At 33.7% G+C, this 16,118-nt stretch overlaps 1 protein-coding gene across 1 annotated transcript in view; it reads left to right on the top strand.

The window, feature by feature from the left end:
* Positions 1-16,118, top strand: part of RFX6 (regulatory factor X6) — a 55,924-nt gene that overhangs the window by 17,251 nt on the left and 22,555 nt on the right. Inside the window, exons 5-6 of the mRNA XM_017855453.1 lie at positions 106-183; positions 1,308-1,335. Coding sequence (XP_017710942.1) covers positions 106-183; positions 1,308-1,335 — 106 coding nt within the window. The remainder of the gene's footprint in view (positions 1-105; positions 184-1,307; positions 1,336-16,118) is intronic.

The following is a 16,118-nucleotide window of genomic DNA, read 5'->3' as shown; positions in this document are numbered from 1 at the left end:
GGTTTGCAGTTCTTATTCATGGTTACTTCAGTTACACCTTAGTCTCTTTTTCCTCTTCAAAAATCTCCTTCATTAACACAGAGCTGGTTCCTGTCTTTGCTCTAGGTATCATTACTATGGGATTGGCATCAAAGAGAGCAGTGCATATTACCACTCCGTTTATTCCGGAAAAGGCTTGACAAGGTAGAGTTACACCATCTTCAAGACAAATTCTCTGTGTTTCTTTAAATATGCATGATACCTATTGAATAAAATGACTTCTTAATTTTCCTTATCAAAATGTTTCCATTTAAGCATCGGACCTTAATGTCCACTTTGTAAGGATGATTATATAATCTAGCTTCCTGGGCAAATTATATAACTTGTCATAATTAGTGAGAAATTAATTGTGTACTAGGTGTTCCAGAGAGATGAAGAGGAGAAATCAAGTAAGCAGAATTGCTTTTAAATTAGTATTTACTAATAAAGCAAAGTCTATTTTCAGATTGGATTCAGTAAAATAAAGGCAGTAAATGTAAATATAATTTTTTTTTTCAGAGACAACCTGTTTTAAAGATCTATGGGCTTGACTAGCACTTACCAAGATAGAAAGTTTATTGTAATAATCTCTAATCATATATACTTTGACCATGATCTTACCTTACGAAGGTGAAACTACTGACCTGTTTGGGTTTCTGTGAAAGGTAAAATATGAATGAAAATAAACAGCATATTGCTCTAAGCCACTGTTAACTATCATGAGGATATTAGTAAGTGAGGTTACATCTAATGAAGCCAGTGATAACACATCATTCGTTTTTTAAACTGAAACTCAGAATAACTAGATCTGTATCTGAGATTGCCTTGTGGTATAATTTACCAATAACTGCTCTTAGCTCTTAAAAGAAGAAATTATTTTTAAAAGTAAAGTATCTTGTGGAAAAAAAACGTTTAGTCACTGAGTCATACTAAGATAAATTTAGATATTACAAGGAACATAAGGCTGCTTACTAGCCACCACCCCACTATAAAATGTAAATATAGGCTGGAACACACACACATGTTTAAGAGCGAGTGTCCTTTACTTGTCTCAAATCTCACCTGACTTTTAAAAATATTATTCATTTTACTTTTTTTCTAAAGAACTTATTTTATTTTAGTAAGTTGAGAAAGATGCTTGAATTCTTTTAAAAAAGCAAATTTCTCCAGCTTATTTCCCTAATCATGGTATGAAATTACTGCTTCTTTAGGTTGTCTACATATCACTGAATGCTATAGCTGTAATTTTGTTTGAACTGAACTAATGGAAAATATTCTAATTTTTTAAGGTTTTCTGGAAGCAAGCTAAAGAATGAGGTAAGAATTCTTTTCATCTCAATTTTACATCTGCTATAATATGTCTCACAAGCTGAGCAATACATGTTAATTATTCCCTTTGGCAAATGTAGAAATAAATGTTATTTATTAGGAATCCCTTGACAAAGGACTTCAGATACAGCTCAATTAGATTTGTGACAACAAATGAATCTTTGCCTGTATCTACCAAACAACTTTCAGTTAACCTAGGAGAGATACTTTTTTAATTATCTTTACCTAATATCAGATACTTATAAGACTGTAAAAAAAAGACTATCATTTATCCAGAAAGTTTTCACTTAAATATAAACAAAAAGCTAAAGCTGAGGATATGGAAAGAATTGGTCTTTGCACTGTACCCATTTAGACAAAACATTTTTTAGTTATCAAGGAGCCCAAATGCTATGCTACATTATGGTTTGTTTTACTACCTTGTGTACACACACATACACACACACGCACATACACGTACACACGTGTATACAATCTTTCTCCCTAGGCTTCCTCTCCACCCCCTCCTTCAAGAACAGACTTTATCTAAATGAGTTAGACTACCATCAGGGACTGCATGGCTAATTAGACACATGATAAGGCCTTCATTATCCTCAAGTTAACTAATCATTAAGAAGAGATGCTGCCAAGCTAAGGACACATGACCATGTGTTGTGTAGTAAATCTGGACCTGAGGTAAAGTGTAACTCCATTAGTTTGGTGAAATGATGCAAGCATATTTTAAGAAATAATATGAGGCCCCCAACCCACTAAATGGCCAATTTCTTTCCACCAGTGCTTTTAATACAGTTAATGGCTAATTACATAATAAAAATCCTCCAGATTGCTCTTTTTATCAATGAAATAATAGCTCTCTATTAGATAAACAATTGTGAAACTGCAAAAATATTGACTTAGAGATACACTTTGGTTGAGTAAAGTTTGTCAATAGGGAATTTAAATAATTTCTCTCAGGTGTTCTTTCTACTAGTTTGATGAGGTTGGTGGTATTAGCAAGCCCTCAGCCGATAAATGGCAAGCCTTGTTTCATGGAACAAAAGAAAAATATTTCTCAGGTCTACTTTTTCCTTCTTAGAAGAGGATGCTACAAATACTGTTGTAGATTTTATTACTAGCATTAAAATAAAATATTCTGATTAAACTCTATAGCCTAACCATTTTCTATGGATACCTGAAGGCAATAATAGTGTACCATTACTTTGATGATTATAGAAATTAACACAACTAAGAGCTTTCTAAAGGCTCAGAACTACTCTAAATATGTTTAAAATGATAATAAAATATTTTCATAACACAATTGAAATTTTTAAAAAATTATTTTCTTTGGGAGGCCGAGGTGGGTGGATCACTTGAGCCCAAGAATTCAAGACCAGCCTGGCCAACATAGTAAAATGCTGTCTGTACTAAAAATACAAAAAATTAGTTGGGCATAGTGGTACACGCCTGTAATCCCAGCTACTGAGGAGGCTGAGGCAACAGAATCTCTTGAGCCGAAGAGGTGGGGAGGTTGCAGTGAGCCATGATTGTGCCACTGTACTCTAGCCTAGGCAACAGTGTGAGACCCTATCTCAAAAAAAAAATTGCATTTAGGATGACCAACCATCATTGGTGTGCTCAGACACAAGATTTTCAGTGCAAATCTTCATATACATCAGTTCATTTGAACATTCATAACTGTGAGGTATGGTGTCAGCATATTTACAGCTAAGAAAAATGAGGCTGAGAGATGTATTTGCTTTTCTAAGAGGTCAGAGAAAGATTCTATTTTTTTTAAACCCATGGTCAAGATATTAATTAACAGACATATGATATTACAGGTACTAGGGGACAAAATGGTGAATGAAGAGATTTGGTCCTGCCCTTCCAGAGCGTTACAGTATAGCAGGAAAGTATATCTTGAACAAGTAATTATAAGAAATTCTAAAGGGTGTCATGGGAGTAACTAGGTTTAGGGAGTTAAGGACATTCTTCACAGGAAGTGATATTAAGGAAATAACTGAGAATATAGTGGTAGTTTGGAGGAGGAGTGGAGTAGGGGAAGAGGGAAGAAGAGTGGTTAAGACAGATGGAATAGCATAGGCCAGGGTTTCTCAGCCTCCATACTATGGAAATTGTGGTTCAGATAATAATATTTATGGAATATATCAAGTATATTGTAGGATGCTTAGTAGTATCACAGCACCTCTGGCCTCTACCCATTACATTCCAGTAGCAGGCCCCCACCCCCTTGTCGTGACAACCAAAAATGTCTCTGACTTTGCCAAATGTCAACCACTGGCATATGTGAAGGCAAGCAGAGGTGCATCACGTTGTAGCAAAAATAAAAAAAATTTATGCATAGTTATAGTATAGAATGAGGTAGAGAGTAATATACTAGGTAGAGGCTGGATTGTATGTAGTCTCATTAGGTTAAGAATTCTGTAATGGGAAGCCACTAAAGGAGAGTTACGCCATCAGACTTGTGTTTTATAAAACTCATTCTGACCATGACATGGAGAATACATTAGAAGAGTGTAAGGCAAGAATCCAGTAGATCCATTGGAGGCTATCTGGATAGTCTGTGAAAGAGAAGATCTGGACAGAATAGTAATCCGAGGGATGGAGAGAAGTAACTGATTTTAGTTGGGAAATATTGAAGGAGAAGCAGGTAGAAAGAGTAAAAAGATAATGGGTTTAATTTGGGACTTGTCATATTTGATGTGTTTGTGAAACATTTAACACAAATTTTAAGTGGGCAGTTGGATATATGTGATTGGAAAGGAGGACTTCAAGATTTAGTTTGATGGTGATTGAAGCCATGGTAATGGATAAAAACACTTAGGGAAAAAATGAATGAGAAGACAAGAGGTTACCAAAAAAGAGTTGTGAAAAATGAGAGGAAGAGTGTCAGCGAGATAACAGAAGAGAGTCTAGAGTGGTAAGAAGAGAAGGAGGAGAATACAGTGTCATAGGAGTCAGGAGAAAAAAATGCTCCCTATGGAAAGGAATGCTCAGAGGGTGCTGAAAAGTCATCAAGATAAGGAGTGGAAAGGATCCATGGAATTAGTTAAGTGGAGATAACTAATGATTTCAGGGAGAGCCTTTTCAGTGGTGAGCTGGGGTTTGGTTTGTGAATGAGTGGGAAGTAGCATTGAATGTAGAACATTTAGTCAAGTTCAGGGTGATAATTGGAAAAGGACTTGGGATCTGGGATTTTTTTGGTTTTGTTTTTGAGACAGGGTCTCACTCTGTCACCCAGGCTGGTGTGCAGTGGCACAATCTTGACTCACTGCAGCCTTAACCTCCTGGGCTCAAGTGATCCTCCCACCTCAGCTTCCCAAGTAGCTGGGACTACAGGCACACACCACCACATCCAGCTAATTTTTTGGAATTTAGTTTTGAAGGATGATTAGACTAATGTCTAATGCTAATAAAACAGATACAGTAAAGAGTGAAGCCTGAAAATATTAAAGAAAGGAAAGTTGAGAGCACAAGGTCACTGAGGAGGTCAGATTAGAGGAATTGGCCCTAGAGAGGAGGAGCAGTGCTTCCATGAAAACTAGAAAGAGAAAGGGTAAGTTCGGATGCAAGCAGATTTGTAGATTTTTTTGGCAGAAAGTTGTGGTAGCTTCTGTATGGTAGTTTCGCATTTCTCTCAGGAATGGTAGTGTAGGTCATGTGCTGTGGCAAAAGTCAGGGAAAGAAAGTAGGAGTCTGAGGAACTTAAAAGAAAGTCCTAGCTATTCTCAAGCAGGTTTCCTAGAGAGAATGTAGCCCTAATGCCCTAAGACACCCACTGAATATAAGGAATAAACTCTTTTATGCATGAGTGTTTAGAATGCTATTGATTAAGCACCATCCTTGAGAGAATTGACAAAATGGTTGTTCAAATCATTTTCTGTAGGACTTAATTTTCTCACAGATTTATTGAGAGAGGTAGCAACAGTCTTTATGGAAGACAAGAAAGGTAGAAGATTGTAAAATTCTGGTATGAGCCAGAAGAAATGCAAAATATTCAGGAGCAGTTATAATAAGAGAAGCATACTGCCTTTTTGGAAAAAAAGTACAGGTGTAAAAGAAAACTACAAATGAAATGACATACCATGTGCCTGGATAGGAATGCTAGATTATAAATACTCCAATTCTTCCTAAATTAATGTAGACATTTTATATTCTAATGAAAATTTGAGTGGGTGATTAATTTTTGGAGATGAATATGGTTATGAGCTTAATCTAGAAGAATATACAGGAAGTAATAGTTAAGATAAATGTAAACAAGAAGAGTGAAAAGGGGATTTATCTGCCACATATCAAAATATTATAACATTATGATACTGAGTCAACTGTAGATGGAACAAATCTGCAGCAGAGATATGGTACCTGACAAAAGACCCTAGTGTTTATAAGGTTTTAGCATATGACCAAGGAGAAATTACAACAAATGAAGAAAGAAAATATTTTTCCGTGTCCTTTTCGGAGAAAGGTGGAGTACTATATACATAAAATTATTCGGGGATAATGTTAGAAAAATTGACTATTTTGCAAAAAAATTTCTATACCTCACAACTTAACAACTGCTGTGAATTTCATAGAAACAATTAAATATAAAAATAATACTTAGGAGGAAATATATATATCTATCCCACGTCTGGAAGGAGTTATTCACTTTCTAAGTAAAAGAGCAGTTTAGAAATTTCATAGGAAAAAGAAAAGCACAGAGTTGGAAACTTCTTCATATCAAAAGCATCATATACAAAATTTGAAGTCAAAGGAAAAACTGGGGGAAATACCTTCAGCAAATATGAAATAAAATTATATCCATAGTACATAAAAATCCTATAAAATATGAAGAGCACAATAAGTAGTAGAAGATGTGAATAGATGATTCACAGGGGAAAGAAAAGCTGATAAATGCATGAAGAAAGGATTACCAAATAAACAAAAATTAAGATAACATTTTACAATATGAAACTTTCAAATATGTAAAAATTATTGTGAAGTTGGTGAAGGCAGAATGAGGTAACTCTTTCATATCTTGCTGAAGGCAGAATGAATTTTTGGAAAATGTTTGGAAGATCTTCACCAAGAGTCTTTAAAGTATTTATATCCTTTTCCTACTAATTCTACTTTTGTATGGATTTTGTATGAAATTTTTTTTTTTTTTTTTTTTTTTTTTTGAGATGGAGTCTCACTCTGTCACCCAGGTTGGAGTGCCGTGGCGTGATCTCGGCTCATTGCAACCTGGGTCTCCAGTGCTCAAGTGATTCTCCTACCCCAGCTTCCCGAGTAGCTGGGATTACAGGTGTGTGCTGCCACGCCTGGCTAATTTTTGTATTTTTAGTAGAGCCAGGGTTTTGCCATGTTGGCCAGGTTGGACTCAAACTCCTGACCTCAGGTGATCTGCCCACCTCGGCCTTCCAAAGTGTTGGGATTACAGGCGTGAGCCACCACACCCCCCCAAAATAGGAAATGCAGACAGAAAATTATGCACAAAATTTTTATTGATTACAGTGAAAAACCATATGTCACCTAAATGACTAATATCAAAGAAATGGTTACATAATTTATTGTACTTTTGTGTGGCTAAATATTATTTATTAAAAGGCTCTTTTAATGATATAGAGAAATGTTAATTATGAAAAACGGACACAAAAGCAAATATATGTAAAATAGGTAAAACATAACTGGATATTTATAAACTATATACAGTTGGTCCTTGGCTTAAAATGGTTTGACTTACAATTTTTCGACTTTGTGATGGTGTGAAAGGGGTATGCATTCAGTAGAAACTGTACTTCAAGTACCCATACAACCATTCCGCTTCTCACTTTCAATATAGTATTTAATACATTACCTGAGTTATTTAACACTTCATTGTAAAATAAACTTTGTGTTAGATGATTTTGCCCTACTGTAACCTAATGTAAATGTTCCAAGCACATTTAAGGTAGGCTAGGCTAAGTTATAATGTTCAGTAAGTTGGGTATATTAAATGCATTTTGACTTACAATATTTTCCAATTGTAATGATTTTATTGGGATGTAACCCCATTGTAAATTGAGAAGCACTGAATGGCAGATAATAAATATCTATTACTATGTTGTAAAATATGGTAGCTGCTGCTAGCCACATGTGACTATTAATTAAGTAAAGTAAAAAATTTAGTTTTTCAGTCACATTAGCTACATTTCAAGTGCCTAAGAGTTATATGTGGCTAGTGGTTACTGTATTGGACACAAAAGATACAGAACATTGCCATCATAACAGAAAGCTGTACTGGCCAGCACTGTTCTAGAATATGTATAGAATTCAAGTCAATGTGAAAAGACAACCCAACAGAAATATAGCAAAGTATATGAAGAAGCAATTAATTCAGGGTAAACAAAGAATGACTAACAGTGCTAGTTGGCATTCTGGTTGACCAGTGTCCATAACCTATGTTGAATACCACCCCTTGCCAATAAAAAAATGCTCAATCTAAATATTAATTAGGGAAATGAAAATTAAAACCCTAATGTGTGATTGTCTCACAAATATTACATTAACAACAATTAAATGTCTAAAGACACACTGTTGACAGGAATATGGACCAAAGGAACTCTCATATAGAGTGGAAGGGACAATACCTAGTGAAGTTGAAGATTTACACACTTTATGACTGCATTCCTAAAGAAACCTTCACATTGTGCACAAGGAGGTGTGTATGAGGATGTTCACTGTGACATGGTTTATAATTGCAGAATACTCGAAAATAATCTAAATGTTCATTATGATATAATGGGAAATAAGTTTTTATACATTTATACAATGGAGTGCTATACTGCTTTGGGTATGAGCGAATGAATGATGGTTATAATAATCAAATTAGGGTTGTCTCAAAAACCTACAGTTGAGTGAAAAAAACATATTGAAAGTACAAGGACACATACTGTATGGTACCAGTTTTAAAGAACAGTATAATATTAAGAACATTTACATACTAGGTAAATGTTTTAATGTTTGAGTAGAAATGATCTAAACCAAGCCCAGAACATTATTTCTTGTGGGGGAAGAAGGGAATGAGATTAGACAAGGCTGCTTTAGTATTGGAAATGTCTCATGTCTTAATCAGGATGGTAAGTGGGGATTTATTATTTTTTTCTCTGTATCTTTTAAAAGTTTTAAATAGTTCAAAATATAAAAGCAAACAAAACAACAGCAAAAAAACAAAACAAAATAAAAAACAGGAAAAGGATGTTAAGAGCAGTTACTACTCAGTATTAATAATTGTTATTGTTTTAAAATTTTTATTCATAAATGGAGTGGTTTAAATTTCAGAAATGTCTTAGAGATTGTCTCAGAATCTGTTAATTCACAGGAATGAAACAAATGAAGAAAACTTAATTATAATATTTTCTCCCCATCAAAGAAAGCTTTTCTTTTCCTGTGGGTCTTCTAGTGTGGGCCAAATTTTTGCTTCAAGCAGCTACTGAAGTTGACATTATTTCTTAGGGAATGGGTCCATTGATTTCATACACTTCTACCAGGAAGTTTCCTTGATAGCCTGAGTTTTCTTCTCTTTAACATCAACAATTCACAGCCAGTTGAACAACCTTGTACCAAGATAAATATCAAATCCTCTCTCCTTGGTATATGCTTTTCAAATATTTGTAGACTGTTATCATACTCTCCTTTGTCATCACTTAGCCAAGCTGTGCAGCTTAAGTCCTTTAATCTTTCCTCATAAATCAGACCCTCTTGCATTCTAGTCATATTTGTTTCTTTTCTGTAGGGTCCTTCTTGTTTTCTTTTAGAAATACAATTCTTAATAGTTTACCCAAGAGTACCAAAATTATCAGTTGAGAAAGAAAAAAATAAAACAAACCCAGACCTCTGTAGCTGGCCTATGATCTGGCATCTCTTTTAGTACAATTGTAATAGCAAGCATATTAGTGAAGTTAAAATGAGCGTATTTTACTATTTTAAAGATAATCACTCCTCCCTTTCTTTTTGTGTTGCACTTACCGGATATTATTTGATTTATGCAATTTACATCATCTTTGTATCCAGTTGTTAACATATCCAAAACAAAATTAATTTTAAGGTTTTTTGGGGCCCTTTTGCCCCTTGTTAATGTTGTACATATTGCTAGCTTTGATTACACAAAACTATTATTTACCAATATGAGAGTTTTTAAAAGTATTAGAATTAAAGTTACATACTTTATTTCTTAATATGTGTTTCTTTAGCATGCTAACTTTTTTATTGGGAAATGTATTATTCACAACACCCACACTCACCCAAATACACAAACACATGCATAGAATTTTAAAAATAATCATAATTTGAGAACTCAAGCCCTTTCTCATAACTGAAAAGAGAGAAGTCCTCTGTGCACCCAATTCAATCACTTTTTCATTCCTACTCATCAGAAGTTACCACTCTCCAGAATATGATGTTACTGTTTGTTTTTCTATAAAGTTTGCCCCTTACAAATAGATCTCTCAACAACATATTGTTTATTATTTGCCCAGTTATATCCTACATAAAAAGAGGTTCCTTGTTTTCCCTGTGACTTTCTGCTTTTATTCAATGCTAGGTTTTGTGATTCTTTAATGCCAATATATGAAGTTCTAATTTATTTGTACTCCTGTGTAATATTCCATTGTAGGAAACTATCCCAATGCATTTATTCATTCCATTGTAGATGGGGCTTTTTTTTTTTTTTTTTTTTGCCTGAAAAACAGTGGTGACACAAACAGTTCTGCAGGTACACATCTATAGGAGTGGAATTCCAGGTCCTAAGATATACTCATCTTTAACTTTACTAGTAAAGCTGAAATTATTTTCCAGAGTGGTTGTATTAACTTCTGTCTCTCCAGCTGTGTGTGTTCATTACTTTTGTACCTATTCTTACACTTAGTATTAAATGACAGCTTAGATTTTGCCAGTCTTGTAGGTATAAAATCGTGTCTGTGTTTTTTATTTGGAAATTGTTTTTAACAACTGATGAGCTAGAATATATTTTTGGATTTTTATTGGCCAATTCTCTTCTGTGAAATGTTTGCTCAAATCATATCATTTTTTATTTTGAATTTTTAATCCTTAAGAGTTCTTTATATGTTCTGGATACTAATATCCTGTAAGTTATGTGTTGTAAATAACTTCTTCCTGTTAGTAACATGACTCAATACTCTATTGTATCTTTTGATGAAGTTTTTTTAATTTTATAGTTAGTGCTTTTTATATCTTGTTTTTTAAAAAGTTATGTGTATTCCAAGATTATAATAATATTCTCTATAAACTTGAAAGCATAAAGTTGCTCTGAACATTTAAGTTATTTCATTTGTAATTGGGTTTTGTTGATATTTTTTATTGTGGTAAACTACATGTAAAATATACTGTCTCAGCCATTTTTGAGTTTACAGCTTTGTGGTATTAAGTACATTGGTATCATTGTGTAACCATCACCACCAACCACCTTCAGAACTCTTTCATCTTGCAAGACTGAAACTCTCTACTCATTGAACATAACTCCCCTCTTCCCTCTACCATGTGCCTGGCCACTACCATTCTATTTTCTGTCTCTATGATTTCTACTACTCTAGAATCCTCTTTAAGTAGAGTCATACAGTATTTGTCTTCTGGTGACTGACTTATTTCACTTACCATAATGTCCTCAAGGTTCATCCATGTTGTAGCATATGTCAGAACATCATTGCCTTTTAAGGCTGAATGATATTCCATTATATGTATATACAGTACCACATTTTGCTAATCCATTCATCTGTCGATGGACATGTGGCTTGCTTTGACGTTTAAGCTATAGTTACTAATGCTGCTATGAACGTGGATGTACAAATATCTCTTTGAGATCCTGCTATAATTTTTTTGGCTATATACCCAGAAGTAGAATTACTGGGTCATATAGTAATTCTATTTTTAATTTTGATTAAATTTTTTGATTAAATTTAATCATTAAAATTAAATTTTAATTTAATTAAAAATTTAAATTTAATTTTGCTATGTAAAACCAAACTGTTTTACATAGCAGCTGTACTAGGTTACTTCTCACCAACAATGCACAAGGATTCCAATGTTTTCACATCCTTGACAACATTTGTTATTTTTGCTGTGTGTGTTTATGTGTGTTTTTGTGTTTATAGTAGCCACCCCAGTGGGTGTGATGTGGTATCTCATTTAGGGTTTGATCTGCATTTCCCTAATAATGGTAACATTGAGCATATTTTAATGCATTTGCTAGTCATTCATATATCTTCTCTGGAGAAGTGTATATCAAGTCCTTTGCCCAGTATGAATCATTTTGTTTACTTTTATGTTGTTAAGTTTTAGGAGTTCTCAATATATTCTATATATTAATCCCTTATGAAACATGATTTGCAAATATTTTCTCTCATTCCATATATTGCCTTTCTATTCTGATCATAGTGTCATGTACAGTTATATGCATAACTTTTATGAACAAAAGTGTTTCTTTTTTTTTTTGGGACAGAGTCTCACTCTGTCACCAGGCTGGAGTGCAGTGGTGCAGTCTTGGCTCACTGCAACCTCTGCCTCCCAGGTTCAAGCGATTCTCCTGCCTTAGCCTCTCAAGTAGCTGGGACTACAGGTGCGTGCCACCATGCCCAGCTAATTTTTGTATTTTTAGTAGAGATGGGGTTTCACCATGTTGGCTAGGATGGTCTCGATCTCTTGACCTCATGATCTGCCCACCTCAGCCTCCCAAAGTGCTGGGATTATAGGCGTGAGCCTTTTTTATGAAGTACAATTTGTCTATTTTTTTGTTGTTGCCTGTGTTTTAGTGTCATATACAAAATTTTTTTTCCAAATCACATGTCATGAATCTTTTACTCTATGTTTCCTTCTAAAATTTTTATAGTTTTAGCTCCTACATTTAGATATTTGATTCATTTTTGGTTAATTTTTGTATGTGGTGTTAGGTAAAGGTCTGACTTTATTCCTTTGAATGTGGACATCCAGTTTTCCCAGCACCCTTTGTTAATAGGACTGTTCTTTCCCCATTGAATGGTTTGGCACCCCTATCAAAAATTATTTTACCATATCTATGAGAGTTTGTTACTGGCCTCTCTATTCTATTCCATTGGTCTATGTGTCTGTCTTCATGACAGTACCATATTGTTTTGATTACTGTAACTTTATAGTACGTTTTGAAATCAGGAAGTCTTCTCTGACTTTGCTCTTTTTTTTCAAGATTGTTTGGCTACCCAGGGTCCCTTGAGATTCCACAGATACTTTTAGGATGGATTCTTCTTTTTCTGAAAAACCGGTCACTAGAATTGCATTGAATCTATATCTCACTCTAGGCAGTATTGCTATCTTTTTTTTTTTTTTTTTTTGAGAAGGAGTCTCGCTCTGTCACCCAGGCTGGAGTGCAGTGGCCAGATCTCAGCTGACTGCAAGCTCTGCCTCCTGGGTTTACGCCATTCTCCTGCCTCAGCCTCCCGAGTAGCTGGGACTACAGGTGGCCTGCCACCTTGCCCGGCTAGTTTTTTGTATTTTTTTTAGTAGAGATGGTGTTTCACCATGTTGGCCAGGATGGTCTCGATCTCCTGACCTCGTGATCTGCCTGTCTTGGCCTCCCAAAGTGCTGGGATTACAGACTTGAGCCACCGCACCCAGCCTAGTATTGCTATCTTAAATATTAATTCTTCTAATCCATGAGAATGGAATGTCTTTTTATTTATTTATGTCTTCTTTAATTTCTTTCAGCTCTTTTATGTAGTTTTTGTTGTACAAGTCTTTCACTTCCTTGGCTAAATTAGTTTTAAAGTATTTTATTCTTTATGATGCTATTGTAGATGAAATTGTTTTCTTAATTTTCTTTTCAGGCTGTTCACTATTAGTGAATAGAAATGCAACTAGTTTTTGCATGCTGACTTTGAATCCTGCTACTTTGTTGAATCCATTTATTAGTTGTGTGTGGGGGTGTGTGTGTGTGTGTCATTTTTAGGGTTTTCTACATATAAAATTATATCATCTGTGAACAGAGATTTTTTACTTCTTCCTTTTCAATTTGGATGCCTTGTTTTTTTAATTTTAATTTTCTTTTTGCCTAACTACTCTAGCTAAGACTTCTAGTACCATGTTGAGTAGAAGTGATGAAAGCAGACTTGCTTTGTTCCTGATCTTAGAGGAAAAGCTTTTGGTCTTTCACCATTAAGTATGATGTTTTCTATAGACTTTTCATAAATAACTTTTATTATATTGAGGTGGTTTTCCTATATGGTTGGTTTGTTGAGTACTATTATCCTGAAAGGATATGGAATTTTTTCAAATACTTTTTCTGTACCTAATGAGATTATCATTTTTTTATTCCATTGATGTGATGTAATACATTTATTGATTTTTATATATTGAACCATCCTTGCATTCCAGAAATAAATCTCACTTATTTATGGTGTATAATCCTATTAATATGCTGTGGAATTTGGATTACTAATATTTTGTGGAGAGTTTTTGCATCAAAGTTCATAAGGGATATTGGTCCGCAGTTTTCTTGCCTTTGGTATCAAGGCAATATTGGCCTCATAGAATAAGTTACAAAGTACTCCTTCCTCTTCAATTCCTGGGAAAACTTTGAGATGTATTGGTATTAGTTCCTCTTTAAATATTTGGTGCAATTCACTGCTGAAGCCAACTCTGGGGCTTTTCTTTGAGTATGTTGGATAATTACCACAAATTTGTAAAATTTCCAGTTTTTTTGCTATTATTTATTTCCAAGTTCATCCCATGTTGGTTGAAGAAGATACATTGTATGACATCTATCTTTTCAAATTCACTGAGACTAGTTTGTGGCCTAACATATGGTGTATCCTGGAAGGTGTCCATGTGTCCTTGAAAAGAATGTGTATTCTGTATACGTTTGTTCAATCTAGTTGGTTTATTGTGCCGCCACATCCTCTATATTCTTACTTAACTTCTGTCTGGTTGTTCTGTCCATTATTGAGAATGAGGTGTTAAAGTCTCCAACTATTATTGTAAAACTGTTCATTTCTCCCTTTAATTTTGTCAATTTTTCTTCATATATTTTGATTATCTGTTATTATCTGTTATCTGTACATACCTGTTATTAGGTACATAAATGGTTATGATTGTTAGACTTTTTTTGCTTTATCAAAATTTTGTTAATATATAATGTCCTTGTCTCTTGCACACCTTTTAAAATTTAGAGTCTATTTTGTCTAACTCCATTCTGCCAATATCTGTCCTCCAATTGGAGAGATTGATTCATTTACATTTAAAGTAATTACCATTGATCAACTCCTCATTATCCTCCATTATCCACTACACTTCTTAGCATCTTGTAACCACTATTCTATTTTCTAACTTCATGTGATCAAATTTTTTATCTCCCATATATGAGTGAGAACATGTGATATTTGTTTTTCTGTGCCTGGCTTATTTCACTTGCCACAGTATTTTCCAGTTTCATCCATGTTGTTGCAATTGACTTTTAAATTGATCTTGTATTCAGCAACTTTGCTAAAAAAAACTTTATTGTTAACCATAATTTTGTGTAATTTGTTTTAGTTTTCAGTGAAATCAGTTACATCAGTAGCAAATAATGCTAATATTGTCTCTTCCTTTTTGGTACTTAATCTGTCATTACTTTTTTGAGTTCATTATTATTCTAGCTATAAACTCTGGTATAGTGTTGAGTAAAAAAGGTGAGAGCAGGCAACTTTATCTTGTTTGTGATTTTCCAGGGAATTTTTATAGTATTTTGCCACTAAGTAAGATATTTGCTGTGGGCTTCTGATAGATAGATAATTAAGTTTTCCTCTGTTTCTAGCACACACACACGGGGCGGGGGGTGGGGAGGGAGAAAGAAAGAAAGAGAAAGAGAGAGAGAGGCTAATGAATGGTAGTGGATTTTAAACAAACTCTTTTTCCTGCATCAGTTGAGATGATTGTATAATATACAGCATTCTCCTGTTTGTTGTTAATATGATGAATTTAAACCTAACTTGAGTATGATCGTATTTATACACTACTGAATTTTGTTTGTTAATATTTTGTTTAATATTGTCTTAAGTGTAGTAATAAGTGAGATTGAAATATGATTTTTCTTTTTCTGTTCTTGTCTAGTTTTGATATATATGTTTTCAAGTGAATTGGGAAGTTATCCTTTTTTTCTGTTGTCAGAAAATAATCTGTTAAGCTTGAAATTGTCTGTTTCCTGAATGCTTGATAAAAGGTCACCTGTTAAAAACTTTTGAGTCTATTTTTTCTTTGTAAAATATTTTGATTACTAATTATATTTCTTTAATGGAAATAAGAGTATTCCTTTATTCCTACTTTAATTTAGTATCATACTGTGTATTGTCATTTTTGGGGTTTATGTTTCTCTGTTTCTCTTTTCCTATATCACCAAATCACATATTGAGATGAAAAAACTTGACTTTCCACACAAGAGAAAAAATATATGAAGAGTGCAAACTTTTCTAAAATTAAGATTTAGGTAAATTTTTTTATGCTTATCCAACAAATGTTAGTTTTCTATTTTGTTATATAACTTCCTTCCTTTAAGGATTAAATTATTTATTTTCTTGTTTTCTATATTATTTTTCCTATTTTTATTGACAGTAACATTCCTTGACAGTGTAATGATAATTGGTGCTCATAAATGGAAAACCAAAGCATTGAAAGTTTTTGAAGCATTTCTTAAATTAAGATAGATTAGTAAATAGAGTGGATTGGGATTAACTGTGCTATTATATCAGTTTATGATAATTATTAAATAAGTTATTAAAAAATTAATAACTATACTT

Source organism: Rhinopithecus bieti, unplaced genomic scaffold (assembly GCF_001698545.2).
Source record: "Rhinopithecus bieti isolate Rb0 unplaced genomic scaffold, ASM169854v2 scaffold_41207, whole genome shotgun sequence".
NCBI lineage: Eukaryota > Metazoa > Chordata > Mammalia > Primates > Cercopithecidae > Rhinopithecus > Rhinopithecus bieti.
Note: the sequence above shows the minus strand (reverse complement) of the source record. Positions and strands in the feature narration are given on the sequence as shown.